This window comes from Salmo trutta, chromosome 37, assembly GCF_901001165.1.
Source record: "Salmo trutta chromosome 37, fSalTru1.1, whole genome shotgun sequence".
NCBI classification, from domain to species: domain Eukaryota; kingdom Metazoa; phylum Chordata; class Actinopteri; order Salmoniformes; family Salmonidae; genus Salmo; species Salmo trutta.
The window spans coordinates 15,042,627-15,063,904 of NC_042993.1; the positions used below are offsets into that span (position 1 = coordinate 15,042,627).

At 41.2% G+C, this 21,278-nt stretch overlaps 1 protein-coding gene across 2 annotated transcripts in view; it reads left to right on the forward strand.

The window, feature by feature from the left end:
- Positions 1 to 21,278, forward strand: part of LOC115176842 (t-SNARE domain-containing protein 1-like) — a 150,652-nt gene that overhangs the window by 30,949 nt on the left and 98,425 nt on the right. For both annotated transcript variants that reach the window (XM_029737176.1, XM_029737175.1), the window contains exons 3-7: positions 3,437 to 3,514; positions 3,725 to 3,794; positions 17,287 to 17,377; positions 17,499 to 17,573; positions 17,760 to 17,816. In XM_029737176.1, coding sequence (XP_029593036.1) covers positions 3,437 to 3,514; positions 3,725 to 3,794; positions 17,287 to 17,377; positions 17,499 to 17,573; positions 17,760 to 17,816 — 371 coding nt within the window. The remainder of the gene's footprint in view (positions 1 to 3,436; positions 3,515 to 3,724; positions 3,795 to 17,286; positions 17,378 to 17,498; positions 17,574 to 17,759; positions 17,817 to 21,278) is intronic.

Sequence of the window (21,278 nt, forward strand, 5' to 3'; positions counted from 1 at the left end):
CTTCCGTCTGGCCATTAAGGCCTGATTGGTGGAGTGCTGTAGAGATGGCTGTCCTTCTGGAAGGTTCTCCCTTCTCCACTGAGGAACTCTGGAGCTATGTCAGAGTGACCATCGGGTTCTTGGTCACCTCCCTGACCAAGGTCCTTCTCTCTCGATTGCTCAGTTTGGCTGGGTGGCCAGCTCTAGCAAGACTCTTGATGGTTCCAAACTAAGGACAGTTCCTTCGACCTCATGGCTTGGTTTTTGCTCTGACATGCACTGTCAACTGTGGAACCTTATATAGACAGCTGTGTGCCTTTCCAAATCATGTCCAGTCAATTGAATTTACCACAGGCAGATTCCAATTAAGTTGGTGAAACAACTCAAGGATGATCAATGGAAACAGGATGCACTTGAGCTCAGTTTCGAGTCTCATATCAAAGAGTCTGAATACTTTTTGTAAATAAGGTATTTCTGTTTTATTTTTATAAAACAAATTGCAAAAATGTAAAAAAAACAGTTTTTGCTTTGTCATTATGGGGTATTGTGTGTAGATTGCTGAGATTTTTATTTATTTAATTCAGAATAAGGCTGTAATGTAACAAAATGTGGAAGAAGTCAAGGTGTCTGAATACTTTCCAAAGGCGCTGTATTTGCATATCTTTTCATATGGGAGTGCTGTTTTGAAGCAGGTCTGTGTGTGTGCCTGTGTCTGTGTGTGCGTGTGACTGTGTGTGCATGTGTGTGTGTCTGTGTGTGCGTGTGTGTGTGTGTGTGTGTGTGTGTGTGTGTGTGTGGGTGTGTGTGTGTGGGTGTGCGTGTGTGTGTGTGTGTGGGTGTGTGTGTGTGTGTGTGTGTGTGTGGGGGGGGGTGTGTGTGTGGGTGTGGGTGTGTGTGTGTGATAATTGAAGATAGAGTGGGGCTGGATCCAGGTGGTGGAAGATAAAGGGTTTAGAAGTGATCCCGTCGTGCTACCGCTTCCCCACCAGCAGGGGGGTATTTATGTAACACAGCAGTCTGCAGTGGATGGCTGAGCCTGCCACGATATCTGTCTCACACAAATTCTACTCATTCTATCGTGAACCGGGCGTCGTCAGACATCACACACACATTGCAGACCTGACTACACATAAGCATGCACACACACACACACACACACACACACACACACACACACACACACACACTCAAACATAACTAGCTAAGCCAACCCAACTAGCTAAGCACCCAACCGAGTGTAGTCTGAGACGTTACACCCACACACATATATGAACACTCACATACTCACAGAGACAAACAAAGCCTAATCAGATGTCCTACAAGGATGAACAGACATAAGAGAGACCAGGGTAATGCCACTGGTCAGTGGGTGGAATGGTGCAGAGTAATCAATGTCCCCCCTGAAATCGCACTGACCATCCGTATCATTGGGTGACCTTGTGTCACCCTTCTGTAGTCCTCCATCCTTCCATCTCTCCCTCTATCCCTCCATCAGCAGAGTGTGAAACACTGGGTCACTGATGCGAGGAGAGGGATGACTTATATCAAATCAAATCAAATGTATTTATATAGCCCTTCTTACATCAGCTGATATCTCAAAGTGCTGTACAGAAACCCAGCCTAAAACCCCAAACAGCAAGCAATGCAGGTGTAGAAGCACGGTGGCTAGGAAAAACTCCCTAGAAAGGCCAGAACCTAGGAAGAAACCTAGAGAGGAACCAGGTTGTGAGGGGGGGCCAGTCCTCTTCTGGCTGTGTCGGGTGGAGATAATAACAGAACATGGCTAAGATGTTCAAATGTTCATAAATGACCAGCATGGTCAAATAATAATAATCACAGTAGTTGTCGAGGGTGCAACAAGTCAGCACCTCAAGAGTAAATGTCAGTTGGCTTTTCATAGCCAATCATTGAGAGTATCTCTCCCGCTCCTGCTGTCTCTAGAGAGTTGAAAACAGCAGGTCTGGGACAGGTAGCACGTCCGGTGAACAGGTCAGGGTTCCATAGCCGCAGGCTGAACAGTTGAAACTGGAGCAGCAGCACGGCCAAGTGGACTGGGGACAGCAAGGAGTCATCATGCCAGGTAGTCCTGAGGCATGGTCCTAGGGCTCAGGTCCTCCGAGAAAGAGAAAGAAAGAAAGAGAGAAAGAGAGAATTAGAGAGAGCATACTTAAATTCACTAAGGACACCAGATAAGACAGGAGAAATACTCCAGATATTACAGACTGGCCCTAGCCCCCCGACACATAAACTACTGCAGCATAAATACTGGCGGCTGAGACAGGAGGGGTCAGGAGACTCTGTGGCCCCGTCCGATGATACCCCCGGACAGGGCCAAACAGGCAGGATATAACCTCACCCACTTTGCCAATGCACAGCCCCCACGCCCTCTGAGTTCCTCCACATAGACAGCGATGGTTCCATGTGAAGTAGCATGAACATTGAGCATCCGCCATTTATCATAACGATGGGAAGAACTGGACAAGCGTGTGTCGAAGGCGGGAGAATGTAGATCACACTAGGGGAAGTAAAGGTTGTTGAACTGAAAAATGACACCATTTGAAAATGTATCGCTATCATGTAGCGAGTACGTTTGACTTAATCCCTATTTTTTCCGCCACAGCAAACTGTCCATAGTTTGTTAAATCAAGTGAATGACCCTTAATATGCAGACGTGACGATCATATGTCTCAGTGAACTGCAAACCTTTCTTTTGTTATTCTATGCCTCAGTTGTGGTTATAGAGCACAGCTTAATGGAACAATACTTATACAGTACAATATGCAAGTTCAACATACTTCCTCTTTCTTTTCCCGTACCTTTTCATTCCATCCAGTAATCCCCCACCACCCATTGTCATTTTTACACCTGCCAAAACACTACTGGTAGTAGTTGGAGAAAAATGTCCAAAGATAACTTTCCAATTACTCAATTGCAGTAACTTTAGGGGTCAGAATTAGACAGTCAGACCTTGGCCTGTGTTTTCTGTGTGCTTCTATGTTCTACTGCTGTTGCTTTTCCCCAGTTGGCAATGATCAGTTCTTTCTGGTGTTCTTGCTCTGTGACATTCTGTCCTTTTGATCAGGGAGAATAGTCTTGCCCACATAACCCATCAGCTGGACTCACGACTCACAGCAATGTACATCCTGCTCACTGCTATTAGAAAAAATAAATAAATATTCTTACCTGTCGTGACTACTGAAGTGGCAAAGACATGTCCATGACCTTCAGGTCATAAGGATAACAGTGCACATTCCCTCAGAGCTATTTAGCAGTTACCTAAGGTGTTTGGTTCATAGTCGATGGACCCGGATTACAGTCCCGGACAGGGCTAAACCCCATCTTCACTGTAACACATTTCATGATAGAACATTGTTGTGTTTTATCTCAAATATCTGCCTTGTTATTGGTGTGTTTTTATCATGCTCCATTGAACTGAAATCATGTCTTCTTCTCCAAGCAACACAGGTCAGCTCCTCAGAACTGCAAGACATGTTTCAAGAGACTTCTTCCAACATTTTCCAGATCAATGCAAATGGTGAGTCTTGTATATATGTTTATGTGTGTACGTGTGTGTGTGTGTGTGTGTGTGTGTGTGTGTGTGTGTGTGTGTGTGTGTGTGTGTGTGTGTGTGTGTGTGTGTGTGTGTGTGCGTGTGCGTCTTTTCTGTTATACTTTTGATATATTACTCTAAAAGCACTTGAACGTCTTTGATGTTTACAATGCTATATGTTCCTCCCCATCTCAGTTGTAACATTAGAGAAGAGTCTTCAATCATTAGGAACGTCCAGAGACACTGCTGAACTGCGACAGAGCCTGTGAGTAATCACCACACGCACACACACACACGGAAATTAAAGTACTTACATATTCATATCAACACATTAGTGTGCAACTCAAGCGAGTCAATCAACGGCTTCCTCCCTCAATTAACCAACCGTCTGAACACTAACCATTTATTGCTGTGTTATTGACATCACATACTGCTGCAACCATGCATTAGCCACAGTTAAAGTGTAGCCTGATACATAGCCTCTGAGTGTTCATGCTGCTTGTATGTCTGTCCTTTAATCATGCCGAGGGTCACATTAAGCCCAGTAGCTCCAGAACAGAGCATATTTTCTCTTTGTTTCAACACCCTTTTTCATTGCTGATATTGATTCTACTTGTTTTAGTTGAGCTGCCAGCAATTACCAAATTCCTGCCTGATGACAAAGTGGCCAATCTGAGATGATTGTGTCTGTTTAAAATGCATTACACCCCAGTGTGCTGCCTTGCATGTCATCAATTCTATCAACAATTTTTTTATGATCAACTTGGAAACCTACACTGTCTGACTCTGTGTGTGTGTGTGTGTGTGTGTGCGTGCGTGCGCGCGTATGTGTTTGTGTGTGTGTTTCTTTTGCTTTCTGTTCATCAATATTGATGCAGGAAGTGAACCATTATACACAATGCTCTGGGCTCACTGCTCTGAATTACTAGAAACAAAATGGTTTTCCATGTGATGTGACTCCTCTGTGTCAGCTGTCAACAGCTACAGTATTGTATGTATTCTAGTGTCTTGAAATGATGGTTGAATGGTGCGGTTGAATGGTACAGTTGAATGGTTGAATGGTGCAGTTTAATGGTTGAATGGTGCAGTTGAATGGTTGAATGGTGCAGTTGAATGGTTGAATGGTGCAGTTGAATGGTTGAATGGTGCAGTTGAATGGTTGAATGGTGCAATTGAATGGTTGAATGGTGCAGTTGAAAGGTTGAATGGTGCAGTTGAATGGTTGAATGGTGCAGTTGAATGGTTGAATGGTGCAGTTGAATGGTTGAATGGTGCAGTTGAAAGGTTGAATGGTGAAGTTGAATGGTTGAATGGTGCAGTTGAATGGTTTAAATGTGCAATTGAAAAGTTGAACGGTGCAGTTGAATGGTTGAATGGTACAGTTGGATGGTTGAACGGTGCATTTGAATTGTTGAATGGTACAGTTGAATGGTTGAATGGTACAGTTGAATGGTTGAATGGTACAGTTGAATGGTTGAATGGTACAGTTGAATGGTGCAGTTGAGTGGTTGAATGGTACAGTTAAATGGTTGAATGGTGCAGTTGAATGGTTGAATGGTGCAGTTGAATGGTGCAGTTGAATGGTTGAATGGTGCAGTTGAATTGTTGAATGATGCAGTTGAATGGTTGAATGGTGCAGTTGAATGGTGCAGTTGAATGGTTGAATGGTGCAGTTGAATGGTGCAGTTGAATGGTTGAATGGTGCAGTTGAATGGTGCAGTTGAAAGGTTGAATGGTGCAGTTGAATGGTTGAATGGTGCAGTTGAATGGTGCAGTTGAATGGTTGAATGGTGCAGTTGAATGGTTGAATGGTGCAGTTGAATTGTTGAATGGTGCAGTTGAATGGTGCAGTTGAATGGTTGAATGGTGCAGTTGAAAGGTTGAATGGTGCAGTTGAATGGTTGAATGGTGCAGTTGAATGGTTGAATGGTGCAATTGAAAGGTTGAATGGTGCAGTTGAATGGTTGAATGGTACAGTTGAATGGTTGAATGGTACAGTTGAATGGTTGAATGGTGCATTTGAATTGTTGAATGGTACAGTTGAATGGTTGAATGGTACAGTTGAATGGTTGAATGGTACAGTTGAATGGTTGAATGGTACAGTTGAATGGTTGAATGGTGCAGTTGAATGGTTGAATGGTACAGTTAAATGGTTGAATGGTGCAGTTGAATGGTTGAATGGTGCAGTTGAATGGTGCAGCTAACCTGTTGGTGATAGGGGCAGTATTTGCACGGACGGATAAAAAATGTACCCGATTTAATCTGGTTACTACTCCTGCCCAGTAACGAGAATATGCATATAATTATTGGCTTTGGATAGAAAACACCCTAAAGTTTCTAAAACTGTTTGAATGGTGTCTGTGAGTATAACAGAACTCATATGGCAGGCAAAAACCTGAGAAGATTCCTTACAGGAAGTGGCCTGTCTAACCATTTCTTGCCCTCCTTGATCATCTCTATCCAAAATAGGGGATCTCTGCTGTTACGTGACACTTCCGACGGCTCCCATAGGCTCTCAGAAGGCGGGAAAAAGCTGAATGATGTAATTCCAGCCCCAGGCTGAAACACATTAGCGCTTTTGGCAAGTGCTCTATCAGAGGGCCATCAGACTGAGGCTCGTGCATGAGGGGATCCCATGCTTTTACTTTTGCTCTCTTTGTATTAAAAAACGATTTCCCGGTCGGAATATTATCGCTTTTTTATGAGAAAAATGGCATAAAAATTGATTTTAAACATCGGTTGACATGCTTCGAAGTACGGTAATGGAATATTTCGACATTTTTTGTCACGAAATGCGTCGTGCTCGTCACCCTTCTTTACCATTCGGATAGTGTCTTGAACGCACAAACAAAACAGAGGATATTTGGATATAACTATGGATTATTTGGGACCAAACCAACATTTGTTATTGAAGTAGAAGTCCTGGGAATGCATTCTGACGAAGAACACCAAAGGTAATAACATTTTTCTTATAGTAAATCTGACTTTGGTGAGTGCTAAACTTGCTGGGTGTCTAAATAGCTAGCCCTGTGATGCCGGGCTATCTACTCAGATTATTGCAAAATGTGCTTTCACCGAAAAGCTATTTTAAAATCGGACATATCGAGTGCATAGAGGAGTTCTGTATCTATAATTCTTAAAATAATTGTTATGCTTTTTGTGAACGTTTATCGTGAGTAATTTAGTACATTTTTTGTAAATTCACCGGAAGTTTGTGGGGGGTATGCTAGTTCTGAACGTCACATGCTAATGTAAAAAGCTGTTTTTTGATATAAATATGAACTTGATTGAACAAAACATGCATGCATTGTATAACATAATGTCCTAGGTGTGTCATCTGATGAAGATCATCAAAGGTTAGTGCTGCATTTAGCTGTGGTTTGGGTTTTTGTGACATTATATGCTAGCTTGAAAAATGGGTGTCTGATTATTTCTGGCTGGGTACTCTTCTGACATAATCTAATGTTTTGCTTTCGTTGTAAAGCCTTTTTGAAATCAGACAGTGTGGTTAGATTAACGAGAGTCTTGTCTTTAAAATGGTGTAAAATAGTAATATGTTTGAGAAATTGAAGTAATAGCATATCTAAGGTATTTGAATAACACGCCACAGGATTCCACTGGCTGTTACGTAGGTGGGACGATTTCGTCCCGCCGACCCTATAGAGGTTAAATGGTTGAATGGTGCAGTTGAATTGTTGAATGATGCAGTTGAATGGTTGAATGGTGCAGTTGAATGGTTGAATGGTGCAGTTGAATGGTGCAGTTGAATGGTTGAATGGTGCAGTTCAATGGTGCAGTTGAATGGTGCAGTTGAATGGTTGAATGGTGCAGTTGAATTGTTGAATGGTGCAGTTGAATGGTGCAGTTGAATGGTTGAATGGTGCAGTTGAATTGTTGAATGATGCAGTTGAATGGTTGAATGGTGCAGTTGAATGGTTGAATGGTGCAGTTGAATGGTCAGTTGAATGGTTCGATGGTGCAGTTGAATGGTGCAGTTGAATGGTTGAATGGTGCAGTTGAATTGTTGAATGATGCTGTTGAATGGTGCAGTTGAATGGTTGAATGGTACAGTTGAATGGTTGAATGGTGCAGTTGAATTGTTGAATGGTGCAGTTGAATTGTTGAATTGTGCAGTTGAATGGTGCAGTTGAATGGTTGAATGGTACAGTTGAATGGTTGAATGGTACAGTTGAATGGTTGAATGATACAGTTGGATGGTTGAATGGTGCAGTTGAATGGTTGAATGGTGCAGTTGAATGGTGCAGTTGAATTGTTGAATGGTGCAGTTGAATGGTGCAGTTGAATGGTTGAATGGTGCAGTTGAATGGTTATTGGTACAGTTGAATTGTTGAATGGTGCAGTTGAATGGTTATTGGTACAGTTGAATTGTTGAATGGTACAGTTGAATGGTTGAATGGTGCAATTGAATGGTTGAATGGTGCAGTTGAATGGTGCAGTTGAATGGTGCAGTTGAATGGTTGAATGGTGCAGTTGAATTGTTGAATGGTGCAGTTGAATGGTTGAATGGTGCAGTTGAATGGTTGAATGGTGCAGTTGAATGGTTGAATGGTACAGTTGAATGATTGAATGGTGAAGTTGAATGGTTGAATGGTACAGTTGAATGTTTGAATGGTGCAGTTGAATGGTTATTGGTACAGTTGAATTGTTGAATGGTGCAGTTGAATTGTTATTGGTACAGTTGAATTGTTGAATGGTACAGTTGAATGGTTAAATGGTGCAGTTGAATGGTTGAATGGTGCAGTTGAATGGTGCAGTTGAATGGTTGAATGGTGCAGTTGAATGGTGCAGTTGAATGGTTGAATGGTGCAGTTGAATTGTTGAATGGTGCAGTTGAATGATTGAATGGTGCAGTTGAATGGTTGAATGGTACAGTTGAATGGTTGAATGGTACAGTTGAATGGTTGAATTGTGAAGTTGAATGGTTGAATGGTACAGTTGAATGTTTGAATGGTGCAGTTGAATGGTTATTGGTACAGTTGAATTGTTGAATTGTGCAGTTGAATGTTTGAATGGTACAGTTGAATTGTTGAATGGTACAATTGAATGGTTGAATGGTACAGTTGAATGGTTGAATGGTGCAGTTGAATGGTTGAATGGTACAGTTGAATGGTTGAATGGTGCAGTTGAATGGTTGAATGGTACAGTTGAATGGTTGAATGGTGCAGTTGAATTGTTGAATGGTACAGTTGAATGGTTGAATGGTGCAGTTGAATGGTTATTGGTACAATTGAATGGTTGAATGGTGCAGTTGAATGGTTATTGGTACAGTTGAATTGTTGAATGGTACAGTTGAATTGTTGAATGGTACAGTTGAATGGTTGAATGTTGCAGTTGAATGGTTGAATGGTACAGTTGAATTGTTGAATGGTACAGTTGAATTGTTGAATGGTACAGTTGAATTGTTGAATGGTACAGTTGAATGGTTGAATGGTGCAGTTGAATGGTTGAATGGTACAGTTGAATGGTTGAATGGTGCAGTTGAATGGTTGAATGGTACAGTTGAATTGTTGAATGGTGCAGTTGAATGGTTGAATGGTACAGTTGAATGGTTGAATGGTGCAGTTGAATGGTTGAATGGTACAGTTGAATGGTTGAATGGTGCAGTTGAATGGTTGAATGGTACAGTTGAATGGTTGAATGGTGCAGTTGAATTGTTGAATGGTACAGTTGAATGTTTGAATGGTGCAGTTGAATGGTTATTGGTACAGTTGAATGGTTGAATGGTGCAGTTGAATGGTTATTGGTACAGTTGAATTGTTGAATGGTGCAGTTGAATTGTTGAATGGTACAGTTGAATGGTTGAATGGTACAGTTGAATTGTTGAATGGTGCAGTTGAATGGTTGAATGGTACAGTTGAATGGTTGAATGGTGCAGTTGAATGGTTGAATGGTACAGTTGAATGGTTGAATGGTGCAGTTGAATTGTTGAATGGTACAGTTGAATGTTTGAATGGTGCAGTTGAATGGTTATTGGTACAGTTGAATGGTTGAATGGTGCAGTTGAATGGTTATTGGTACAGTTGAATTGTTGAATGGTACAGTTGAATTGTTGAATGGTACAGTTGAATGGTTGAATGGTGCAGTTGAATGGTTGAATGGTACAGTTGAATTGTTGAATGGTACAGTTGAATTGTTGAATGGTACAGTTGAATGGTTGAATGGTACAGTTGAATGGTTGAATGGTGCAGTTGAATGGTTGAATGGTACAGTTGAATGGTTGAATGGTACAGTTGAATGGTTGAATGGTACAGTTGAATTGTTGCATGGTACAGTTGAATGGTTATTGGTACAGTTGAATTGTTGAATGGTGCAGTAAGATACATTTCATGCTGAGTGGATGCCACATACTCACGGCTACTCACTGCCACTTCCAGCAACTACCGTAACTGTAGCGAGGATGGTTGATTGATGGGGTGGATTTTTTTTACATTTTCACGAGAGGAGATTGCCTTCATCTACTATTGTAATGGTGGGCATATTTTACAGTACACACAAACGCCTTTGAAAGAGAGAGGAAGCTAAATCAAAACACATTTCCTTATGCCTCTGGTTAAGAATGTTAACCGACCATCTGCACTCACGGTCTACCTCTCTACTCCCTGCTACAACCACAATCTCACGGTTAATAGAATTGGACCCGTCCTTGTAATCGTGGAAATGCACACAGCAAAAGTCTAAGTGGATTAATCGCTCCCACCCTCTGAGTGCCATTGTCTTTGTTAGTGCATTAGGCATTCTGTGGCGACTTGTCCGTAACCCACCAGAGGACGAGGACACTGTTTAGAGGAGAGGAGAAAGAGGAGAGGGAAAGGAGATGGGGAGGAGAGGGGGAGCAGAGGGGGAGAAAAAGAGGGAGTAGAGGCGAGATGAAGGAAAGGTGAGATGAAGGAGAGGAGAGAGGGAGGAGAAGAGAGGGAAGAGAAGAGAACAGAGGCGGCAACAGATTCTGCTCTGACAGACAGACAGAAGGCTAACTGCCGCAGAGGGCCTCGGAGAGCCTCTCCTCAACCAGCCATAAGGCATACCTTCTGCCACGGGCTCCCCACAGCAGAGAACTCACACAGTACAGTACAGTACAGTACATTACAGTACATTACAGTACAGAAACTGGAGCTATAGACGGAGGATACTGTAGGAAACGTTTTGTCAATTACTGTATGTACACAGGGCTTTTATCTTTCAGAGACAGATCCACATTTATCATGGAGTTAACTTGGAACCTTTTAGCACATAACCCCTATGTTTTTTCATGGTGCTGTAAAATGATATGACATTTTTGATGGGATATTAAATAGTGTTACATCAGACACACTGATGTTCCTATAAACAACCTCCACACATAACTGCACTGTACTACCATACTATACTGCCTTTTTACCATCAAGAAATATTCTGCTAAATTCACATCTATTACAAAGTCCACAAAACTAATGTGCTGTGAAATATATTATTGATAAAACAAACATGTCAAATATGCTTCTATTTGTTGATGAAAGAAACATTTACTGTGAAGACCATTAGCTAAATTAGCCCTGTGCTAATATTTAGAACCATCATTTATTTTTTCCACTAAAGTAATTAGTTTTCTACAATGCTACATGGGTTTATTTGAGTCACTATGATCATACTCTATTTAGTTTTTTAAATACAGCACTATGGAACAATTCATTTAATGAAATCACATGATATAGACAGAGAGCGATAGACAAGGCTTGAAGGAAGGATGAAGAATAAACTATATACAACTGCTGTGGTGCCTGCATGCATGCTTGAGTGAGAGGCCTTGAACAAATACTGTCTAAATTCATCAAATCTCCCTTGACCGTGTTGTGGAGATCTGCAATAAGAACATTGATTTAGTGTCTGGTGCTGTCTGTGCAGGCTGGGCTTAGCCTCCGAGCCTGGTGCTCCCCTGGTCCCCTCTAGCCTAGCTTGGACACAACATACTGCACAGTACAGCAGACCTGGGATCAAGTACTATTTTAATTCATTTCAGATACTTTATCAGGGCTTGACTGAGTTTATGTGGCGATATGGAAACAATGAAATATTCGCACAACTGCAAAATCTGCCAAGTTGATTCTTAAGACAGTCTACAGCAGTGTTTCCCAAACTCGGTCTTGGAGACCCCAAGGGGTGCACTTTTGTTTTTTGGCACTAGCACTACAATGCTGATTCAAATAATTACCTCATAATCAAGCTTTGATTATTTGAATCAATGGCGTGTTAGGGCAAAGAACTAAACGTGCACCCCCTGGGGTCTCCAGGACCGAGTTTGGGAAATGCTGGTAGGTAGGATTCTGAATATTATTTGAACCCAGGTCTGATGTACAGTACATTCTGTCCTGGTGCTCCCTGTAGAGACCCAGGGATAAATACTGCTAGCGAGACCTTCTCCATACCTCCCCACCCTAGTCCTCAAATATTGATCTAAATCTGGAGAGAGGAAATGAGGAGGAAAAATAGACAGACAGACAGTCCTCAGTGTATTAGTGAACTCAGAACCAGGGCCATGTCACTGTAATTCTCTGGCCACTGTGGGAAGAACCAAGCAACCTAGTAGAAAACAGTGAGAAAATAGACTTCCTGTTTTTTTCAGAGAGCGAGAGAAAGAGGGAGAGAGTGAGAGTGAGAGAGATATCTCGAGGTTGAAGGCCAAGCAAAAGTACAGTGACGCTAGCTTCTGAAGGGAGAAATAATTTGAGCTTCAAGTATGCCCTAAAGCCAGAGAAAGTATGTCCTCTGTGTTTTTGGTGTATGACTAATTGTGCTATGTCTCTGTCACTCTGCATTCAAACCACTCATGAAAACAGCCATTCATAATGTTGTGCAGGAGATGAATACTGCTTTACTTCCCCCATTCATGCAAGACCGGTAGTACTAGAACACATGTAAAAGCTGATGTTAAATGGGTGGGCGGAGCAGATACTGTATCCTGGGTTAATTAGAGTCCGTAGCTGTGGACTGGATGAGCTACTTATAATATCCAGGAAAAATATCTAGTCAATCATTTGACCCTGATGCAGCTGAAAGTTGGAGTTGGTTCACCATGCTGGATCAAAAGTGTGCTCTAAGTGCTTTTAAATCCACTGTCACTAATAAGCTTGTATTTATATCCACCTGCATACTGTCACTAATAAGCTTGTATTTAAATCCACCTGCATACTGTCACCAATAAGCTTGTATTTAAATCCACCTGCATGCTGTCACTGATAAGCTTGTATTTAACCTCTCTGGGGTATGTGGGACGATTTCGTCCCACCTACGTAACAGCTACTGAAATTCCAGTGGCGCGATTTTTGAATCGTTAGAAATACTATTACTTCAATTTCTCAAACATATGACTATTTTACAGCTATTTAAAGACAAGAATCTCGTTAATCTAACCCCACTGTCCGATTTCAAAAAGGCTTTACAACGAAAGCAAAACATTAGATTATGTCAGCAGAGTGCCCAGCCAGAAAAAATCAGACAGCCATTTTTCAAGCTAGCATATAATGTCACACAAACCCAAACCACAGCTAAATGCAGCACTAACCTTTGATGATCTTCATCAGATGACACACCTAGGACATTGTGTTATACAATACATGCATGTCTGTTCAATCAAGTTCATATTTATATCAAAAAACAGCTTTTTGCATTAGCATGTGACGTTCAGAAAACGCATAACCCCCGGCAAACTTCCGTTGAATTTACTAACAGTTTGCTAAATTACTCACGATAAACGTTCACAAAAAGCATAACAATTATTTTAAGAATTATAGATACATTACTCCTCTATGCACTCGATATGTCCGATTTTAAAATAGCTTTTCGGATGAAGCACATTTTGCAATAATCTAAGTACATAGCCCGGCATTACAGGGCTAGCTATTTAGATACCCACCCAGGTCAGCCTCCACCAAAATCACATTTCCTATAAGAAAAATGTTCTTACATTGCTTGTTCTTCATCAGAATACACTGCCAGGACTTCTACTTCAATAACAAATGTTGGTTTGGTCCCAAATAATCCATCGTTATATCCAAACAGCGACGTTTTGTTCGTGAGTTCTAGAATGCTTCTTCACGGTCCCGCGCATGGCGCATTGGCGTGTCAAAAATGTCTAAATATTCCATTACCGTACTTCGAAGCATGTCAACCGCTGTTTAAAACCAATTTTTATGCCATTTATGTCGTAGAGAAGTGATAATATTCCGACCGGGAGTATGCATTGAGCCTAAACAGCCGAATAAAATTTCTCCTCGGGAGCGACTCATGCACGCGCCTCATTCAAAGGTCCTCTGAGCATCCACTTACAAAAGGCGATAATCTGTTTCAACCTGAGGCTCCCTCGTAAACCTTCAGGTTTTTCGCGGGCTCTGAGAGCCTATTGGAGCCCTGGGAATTGTCACGTTACAGCTAAGATCCTTACTTTTCAATAAAAAGATGCAAGACGCACGACTCCTTGTCAGACAGGGTACTTCCTGCTTGAAACCTTGTCAGGTTTTTGCCTGCCATAGGAGTTCTGTTATACTCACAGACACCATTCAAACAGTTTTAGAAAATTCAGAGTGTTTTCTATCCAAACCTGAACAATAATATGCATATTCTAGCTTCTAAGTTGGTGTAGGAGGCAGTTAAAATGGGAACATATTTTTTCCAAAATTCTCAATACTGCCCCCTAGCCCAGACAGGTTAAATCCACCTGCATACTGTCACTAATAAGCTTGTATTTAAATTCACCTGCATACTGTCACTAATAAGCTTGTATTTAAATCCACCTGCATACTGTCACTAATAAGCTTGACTGTGACCTTCTGTTGTATCTTAGGAAGGTAAGGAAACATGCACACACACACAAACGCACACACACACACACACACACACACACACACACACACACACACACACACACACACACACACACACACACACACACACACACACACACACACACACACACACACACACACACACACACACACACAGGAACCAAAGGGATTAATAAGATGGCTAAACCTCTGGCTGATGTGTCATCGTTTAACGGTTCAGTCAAAGACTTCTCAGACATCCAGAGGATTACGCTAAACTCACGGCTAGTTCATGCACCATCACGTCACAACAGGAACAACATGTCTGATCTATGTGGAGAAGGACTGTGCCTTTGGATCGGCAGGCATGATATGAGTTAACCTAATACACAGGAGGTGAATATTCTAATTCTGTTGTCCTCAGGTCTGCACTGTATTCACTGTATGACATGGATTGGGATAACCTGTACTTCAATGGTTTTAACTTAAAACCATGCAACAAATAACATGTCAAATGTATGCATAAAACACAGCACTTATCATCAACATTATCATCATCTTCCAATGCTTCATGTACTAAACATAAGAATCCATTATAACCTGTTTTAATGAATTCCCGTGGATCATCTATGATCTATATCAGTTTCATCTATCAGTTTGCACCTGTTCTAGAGAGTTAGTTGCTATGGATCATCTGTGTAGGTTTATGCCACTGTACCAAGCAGTATGTTGTGCCAAACTCTCTCGGTTCACATCGCCCACTCTAGAGGACCCCCCACACTCTTCTGACGTACCACATTACAAAGCTATCAAGATCTGTTAGTCACTTGCGCCTCCACAAAGATCTCAAGAGTAGGGACTCAGCAGCAGGAAAGTATGTAAAAATATCATGTGAATTGCAATCCGTCACCTCCGATGACTTTCTCCTTAGTATTCCAGAGAGAGAGAGATGGAGCGATGGAGAGACAGAGAGAGACAGAGAGAGAGAGAGAGAGAGAGAGAGAGAGCCAGCAGGGTTCTGTTGAGACGGACTGCTTATTTCTAAGGTCATAAGAGCTCACAGACACAGTTTAATTTCAACCAGTTCAGTTTCATCCACCATGTTGCCTCAACACAATATCACTAGACTCAGCACTCACCTAAACTTAAAAACAACTAACAAAACCTAATCCAGAGACATTACTACTTCACTGAGATTAGGGTTGGATTGGTGATGCTGATTGCTGTTGGAGACAGAGTGGTCGTTCCACCAATTCAGTGCCTTTTAAGAAGTGTAACATTGTAAAAAAATTTTTTTGATTTCACCTAATTTGAACATTCTGTCATAAAGAGCACATTTCCAACTTCATAAAAACAAGAGGTAAAATGTAAAAAATTACTATAGTAAGTGCCAATTCAGTGCCAAATAATGCAACAGGGTTGACAGTCACAGGGTTGACCGTAACAGGGTTGACGATTTAATCTTAAATCAGCCATGAATCCCCTTATGACAGGGAGAACGGAAGCTGGTTGTGTGCAACAGGGAGTGGCAATTTAATGCAAGTTTCACAAAAAAACATTTCTATCCTGCCTATCTATAGATAACAGGGATGATGTGTTATGCTCAGTTTTTCACCATAAAACACCAGAAAATGTCCAAAAAGAGTAGAACAAGCTCACTTGCTTTTAGACTATGATTTGTTTATTGTTTCTTTAAAAGAAAAACATTTAAAAGGAATAGTTTCACCATATTAAAATGAGAGTTCAGTTCATGTAACAGGGTTGACCCTAAAATGAGGGACACTAATCACATAAATTAATAATAATCTTCAGAAATGACAGAAACTAGGGCTTTACAATGACGGTGAAAATTTGGAGATTATTTGGGGGATTAAGTGGCTTGCAATCTTCCTAGAAGAAATGTATTGCATTTTTCATGTGGTCTATATTAAAGGACATTTTATGTAATATAACAGGCATTTGAAATGCAATATTGGTGCACAATTTCGACTGATAATATCAAAGGGACGCAAAAGGCACTACTCTCATGGAACAACCCAGAGATGCTTCAGTAAATGAGTGTGTGGGAGGAGACGTAGAAAATAAATGTGAAAAGGTACAGGCAGTCAGCATTGATATTAGTGCAAGAAAATGTTTTTGAGCATGCAAATGTGACTATTGTCTATCAGAGATTTGAATATGATTTCCATAATCACAAGAGTGTCTGAAATCAGTAAACTTACTGAAGGCATGTATCTTTTTGTGTTGTCTTCACAATGTACTGTTTGGCCAATTGAGCCATAAGTTGAATTGTCTAAAATGATACTTATCGATTGAATCGCCATCCACACGTTTGCCACTATTTGATAATAAATATGTTTGTAGACAATAATTGGGGTTCATTCGTTCAACATAAAAATCCATATTGTCCTTGGCTGAAAGCTATATCCATAATGAGTGTACCTCCATCCTCCCACCACTGGGTAGCACTGTAGTTTGTAAGTTGCTGTATTTTTTGATGGTGAAAGCCTGGGTGGCTCCTATTTGTTCATCCCTGGCAGAGAAAGAACACCCAGCGCCCCTCACAGTGCCACTGGATAGGGTCTAGCCCTACCTCTGCTCTGTCAGACTGTCGTTAATATTGATTGACTTAATTGGTTGAACTTAATCTCTCCCATGGAACTCTGAGATGTCTCCCTTGCCAGCCCAGAATGCACACTGTCCGTTCTAGAATCCAGCGCCAGGGGATAAAAGCTGCCATGTCCTGCCACGTCCTCCAGAGTTCACGACCCCGAGAATAACCTCACTCATACCACCTTAGAGGCTAAAGACTATGTGCGTCTCTTTCTCTCTCTTTCACTCTCTCCTTCTTTATCTCACTCTCTTTCTCCTTTACTCTCTTTCTTTCTTTCTCTATGTATTTATGTAATTTTCTCTGGCTCTCTTTCTCTTCATTTCCAGACATTCTACACAGCAGCAAACCAACAAAGTCATCACCAGCACCAGTCAACTCATCAAACAACTCTCTGACATCATCACTGGCTCTACACGGGTTAAAAAGCTTTTTTTTCATCTATTTTTCCAGACTTTGTATCTAATTAAATACACAGAAGCAGAGACATAAATTAAGATAATTGTCATTAATCTTCGTTCTTATTTTCTTGTTTTCACAGCAAGATCGTCTTCATCTGACTAGACTTAAGACAGAACTCTCAGAGTCGGTTCAACGCTATGGAGATCTGCAAAAGGTTCCCTTGCATTGCCTCATGTCTTCTCTTCTGTTTAGTGGGGTGTTCTATAGAGAATGGTGACCTTGTGACATAAAAAATAAAGAGCTGATTTGCAACACGGCTGCAATATACAGTATGTTTTACAATATCAACTAAATTCTTCTCTCATGCTATTGTGCTCTCTCTTTTCTTGTGTCTCTTCAGAAAATTGCAGACCGTTCGAGGGCCTTGCTACCCCCGGCACAGACGGAAATGAAGCAGGTGAGTTTGATGCACGGTGTATCAGTCTGTACTGGCCTTTGTTCCATTGTGAAGGTGACAACGCTCATTAGCGACAAAGATAATAAGCTTGGCTCTCCTTGTTTGATTGCCTTCTTATGAGAGGTTCTTTGAAGCTTTTTCTAGTGTCTCCTCTCTTCTCTACGCTCTTCTCTCAGTTCTCTTCCCCTCTCTTCTCTTCCCTTTTCTTTCTGTTTTCTATCCCTCTCTTCTCTCCACTCCCAAAAATGTTATTAGCCATACATCCAAGTCCCTTCAATACTGCCACTGTCTTTCAACACATTATCTGTATTTCTATGTCAGTTGAAAAGTTCAAAAGGGAGAGACACATTATGGGTTTGAGCTGGGTTATATGTACATTCTGCAGGACAAAGTTGTCCCGGCTACATCAACACAGATCTTCCCATCCCTTCAGGGGAGGAAGTGGTATGATAAAAGATCTGTGATAGGATGATCCTGCTTTTTTTCACTGAGGAAGAGACGCAGGTGAAAGTTAGGTAGAGAGAGAAAGATCGAGAGAGAGCGAGAGAGCGAGACAGAGAGGAGACAACAGATAGGTTGGTATTGAATATGAGCCACAGACAGTATAGTCTAGAAGAACTAGAAAAAAATAACTGTAGGTAAAAAAACGGACGAGATGGACTCTGATAGCGTGTGACGGTTCTATCCATCCACCTTTTTTACGCTTTCATTGGAAAAATTCTAATACAATCTATATTCAATCAGACACCACAGAAATAGACGGACTCACTCACATACAGTGGAAAATCATGACAACTAGTATGTCTACATTATGATTTATACATATAGTCATGGGCTATACCAAATAAAAACTGGCTTGAGGTCAGATAACAGGTATCATTTTGATACACAAGAAAGCATTGTGTCTGGAGACCTCTCTCTCTCTCTTCTGTGTAACCCGTCATTCTTTCCCCAAATCTACAGAGAATTTTGTCTCCTGTGGAGACATCTAGTACAAATTATTACATGAGATATATAGCCTTCTTAGAACACCTTTGGGGACAGGAGAGGAGACAACTAAAACAACAATACACCAAAGTAATTTGTTCTAAGTCAGAGATGCATGAACAGTGAATCATTTTGAAGGTGTCACATTTCTATGAGTTCTAAGAGGGACCGAGCTGATTTTTTTTACCTCTTCACAATACAATTAAATCATTATTGAATTTATTCATATATCACACCGGCAATAACAACACTGAAAACTGCACTGATCCTTATCAAAAGCACTCAATAAAGCTAATGAGAAACTCAGACATCCTTTATGATGCACTGTGTAGTGCTACTGTGTTGTATGTGACACTGTGTCACTGTACATTGTAACTTACTGGCATCCAGTTACCTGTAAGTTACTGTAAAAAAAACAGTATTTTACCGTAAATTCAGAATAAATGTTTAACAGTATGTAACCCTCTCACCAGGCTCGAATATGACTCTCACAATATTAACTTATGCAGAGTATCTCAGCAGCATGGGATGTTAGGTGAGAAGGACATCTCCAATAAGAATTCCTATTGTAAACTATCTAGGGTTATGACAATAGGGTATTAACTTCAGATGAAATGATTATAGGTTTCTGCATTAAATGAAATTGAAACAATCAATGACTCCACCAAGGCAATATACATAACGTTCCATATGTGTGCAACAGTGTAGGTTCCGTCCCTCGCTTCACCCCAACCTGGGCTCGAACCAGGGACCCTTGCACACATCAACAACTGACACCCACCAAAGCAACGTTACCCATCGCGCCACAAGAGCCATGGCCCTTGCAATGCAAGGGGAAACCCTACTTCAGGTCTCAGAGCGAGTGACGTCGCCGATTGAAACGCTATTAGCGCGCACCACCGCTAACTAACTAGCCATTTCACATCGGTTACACTCACCCCCCCTTTGACCTCCTCCTTTTCCACAGCAACCAATGATCCGGGTCAACTGCATCAATGTAACAGTGTAGGTTCCGTCCCTCTCTTCGCCCCAACCCGGGCTCGAACCAGGGACCCTTGCACACATCAACAACTGACACCCACCGAAGCATCGTTACCCATCGCGCCACAAGAGCCACGGCCCTTGCAACGCAAGGGGAAACCCTACTTCAGGTCTCAGAGCGAGTGACGTCACCGATTGAAACGCTATTAGCACGCACCACCGCTAACTAACTAGCCATTTCACATCGGTTACATGTGTATTAAAACATTTTTAAACACAAATACATTTTCAGACACAACATCAAAAAAATATATATAATAATAATCCCCAATGAGTCGTGCACAACCCGTGTCCAAATGATTTCAAGTTTGCTTAAATAAACCGTTGGCGCGCGTTGGAGCTAAAAAAAAATGACGACGCCCAAAAATATCCTGAAGCACCTCACGTTGTGGTTACTCACTGCTTGGTAGATATTCCCTCAGCGAAGTACGGCAGTTCCATGCAGGTTTCCTCACAAAGTCCAAGGCAAGCACAGCTACCCATGCAGACAGTACTCCTTAGCCGTAACCGATATCCCATGGGAACACAAACTCGTTAAGCTTCCCAAGCAATTATCTCCCGGTGTCACACGATGCTAGGCTAACCTCAATGCTGGCAAATACTTCCACGACGAGACGGTAGCTTCAGTCTTTACCAAGTTTTAACAAAATTATAACTCTTTTATAAAATAAAATGTGTATTTCCCTTCATGTCTTAGTAGGTATGGGTTTTGTTCTAGTTCTGTCTTCTTCTTTTATAATTTCTTTACCAACCGTCCTAAGGTAAAACGTCCATCCTTTCATCAACATCTTTTTCCCTCTCTTTTTTTCCCAGGCCTCCCGTTAACCAGGTCAACTCCCATTGGCCACAACTTAACAAGCGACCTTATTGGTCAAAACTTAAACTTCAAAGTAAAACAAACTATTCACTTATACATTAAATAAATATTTCTTCAAAAAGCATAATGCATTAACAACATTACAGTTTAGGAGCAATTCAATCATCTTTTAAATATATAACCAATTAATTATAACAAATAAACTCAATACCTGGTTCAAACAAGGGTATTACAAGTACATTACTGTAAAGTACATACAGAACCTTTTTTTACAGTAACTTACAGGTAACTCTCTGCCAGTAAGTTACAGTAAAAACAACCAGATATTTTTTACAGTAATGTCTCCATTTAGCTGTCCATGCTGGTAGCTAGGCTGTCATTGCCTGATCTTCATTTAACCTTTTAAACTTCCTCATGGTTTCACTGTAATGTCCTGGAATAATATCAGTACGATCATGTCAAGTTTGAGCGCTGCCTGAAAATCAATGCAAATAGCCTTAACTTATGTTGATGTTATTGAAACATATTTCACATTATCCCTAACTTTCCCTGAAAGAGTTCTCGTTTGAAATCATACTGAACTCAAATGACCCGCTGGAGAATACACAAACTCAGGT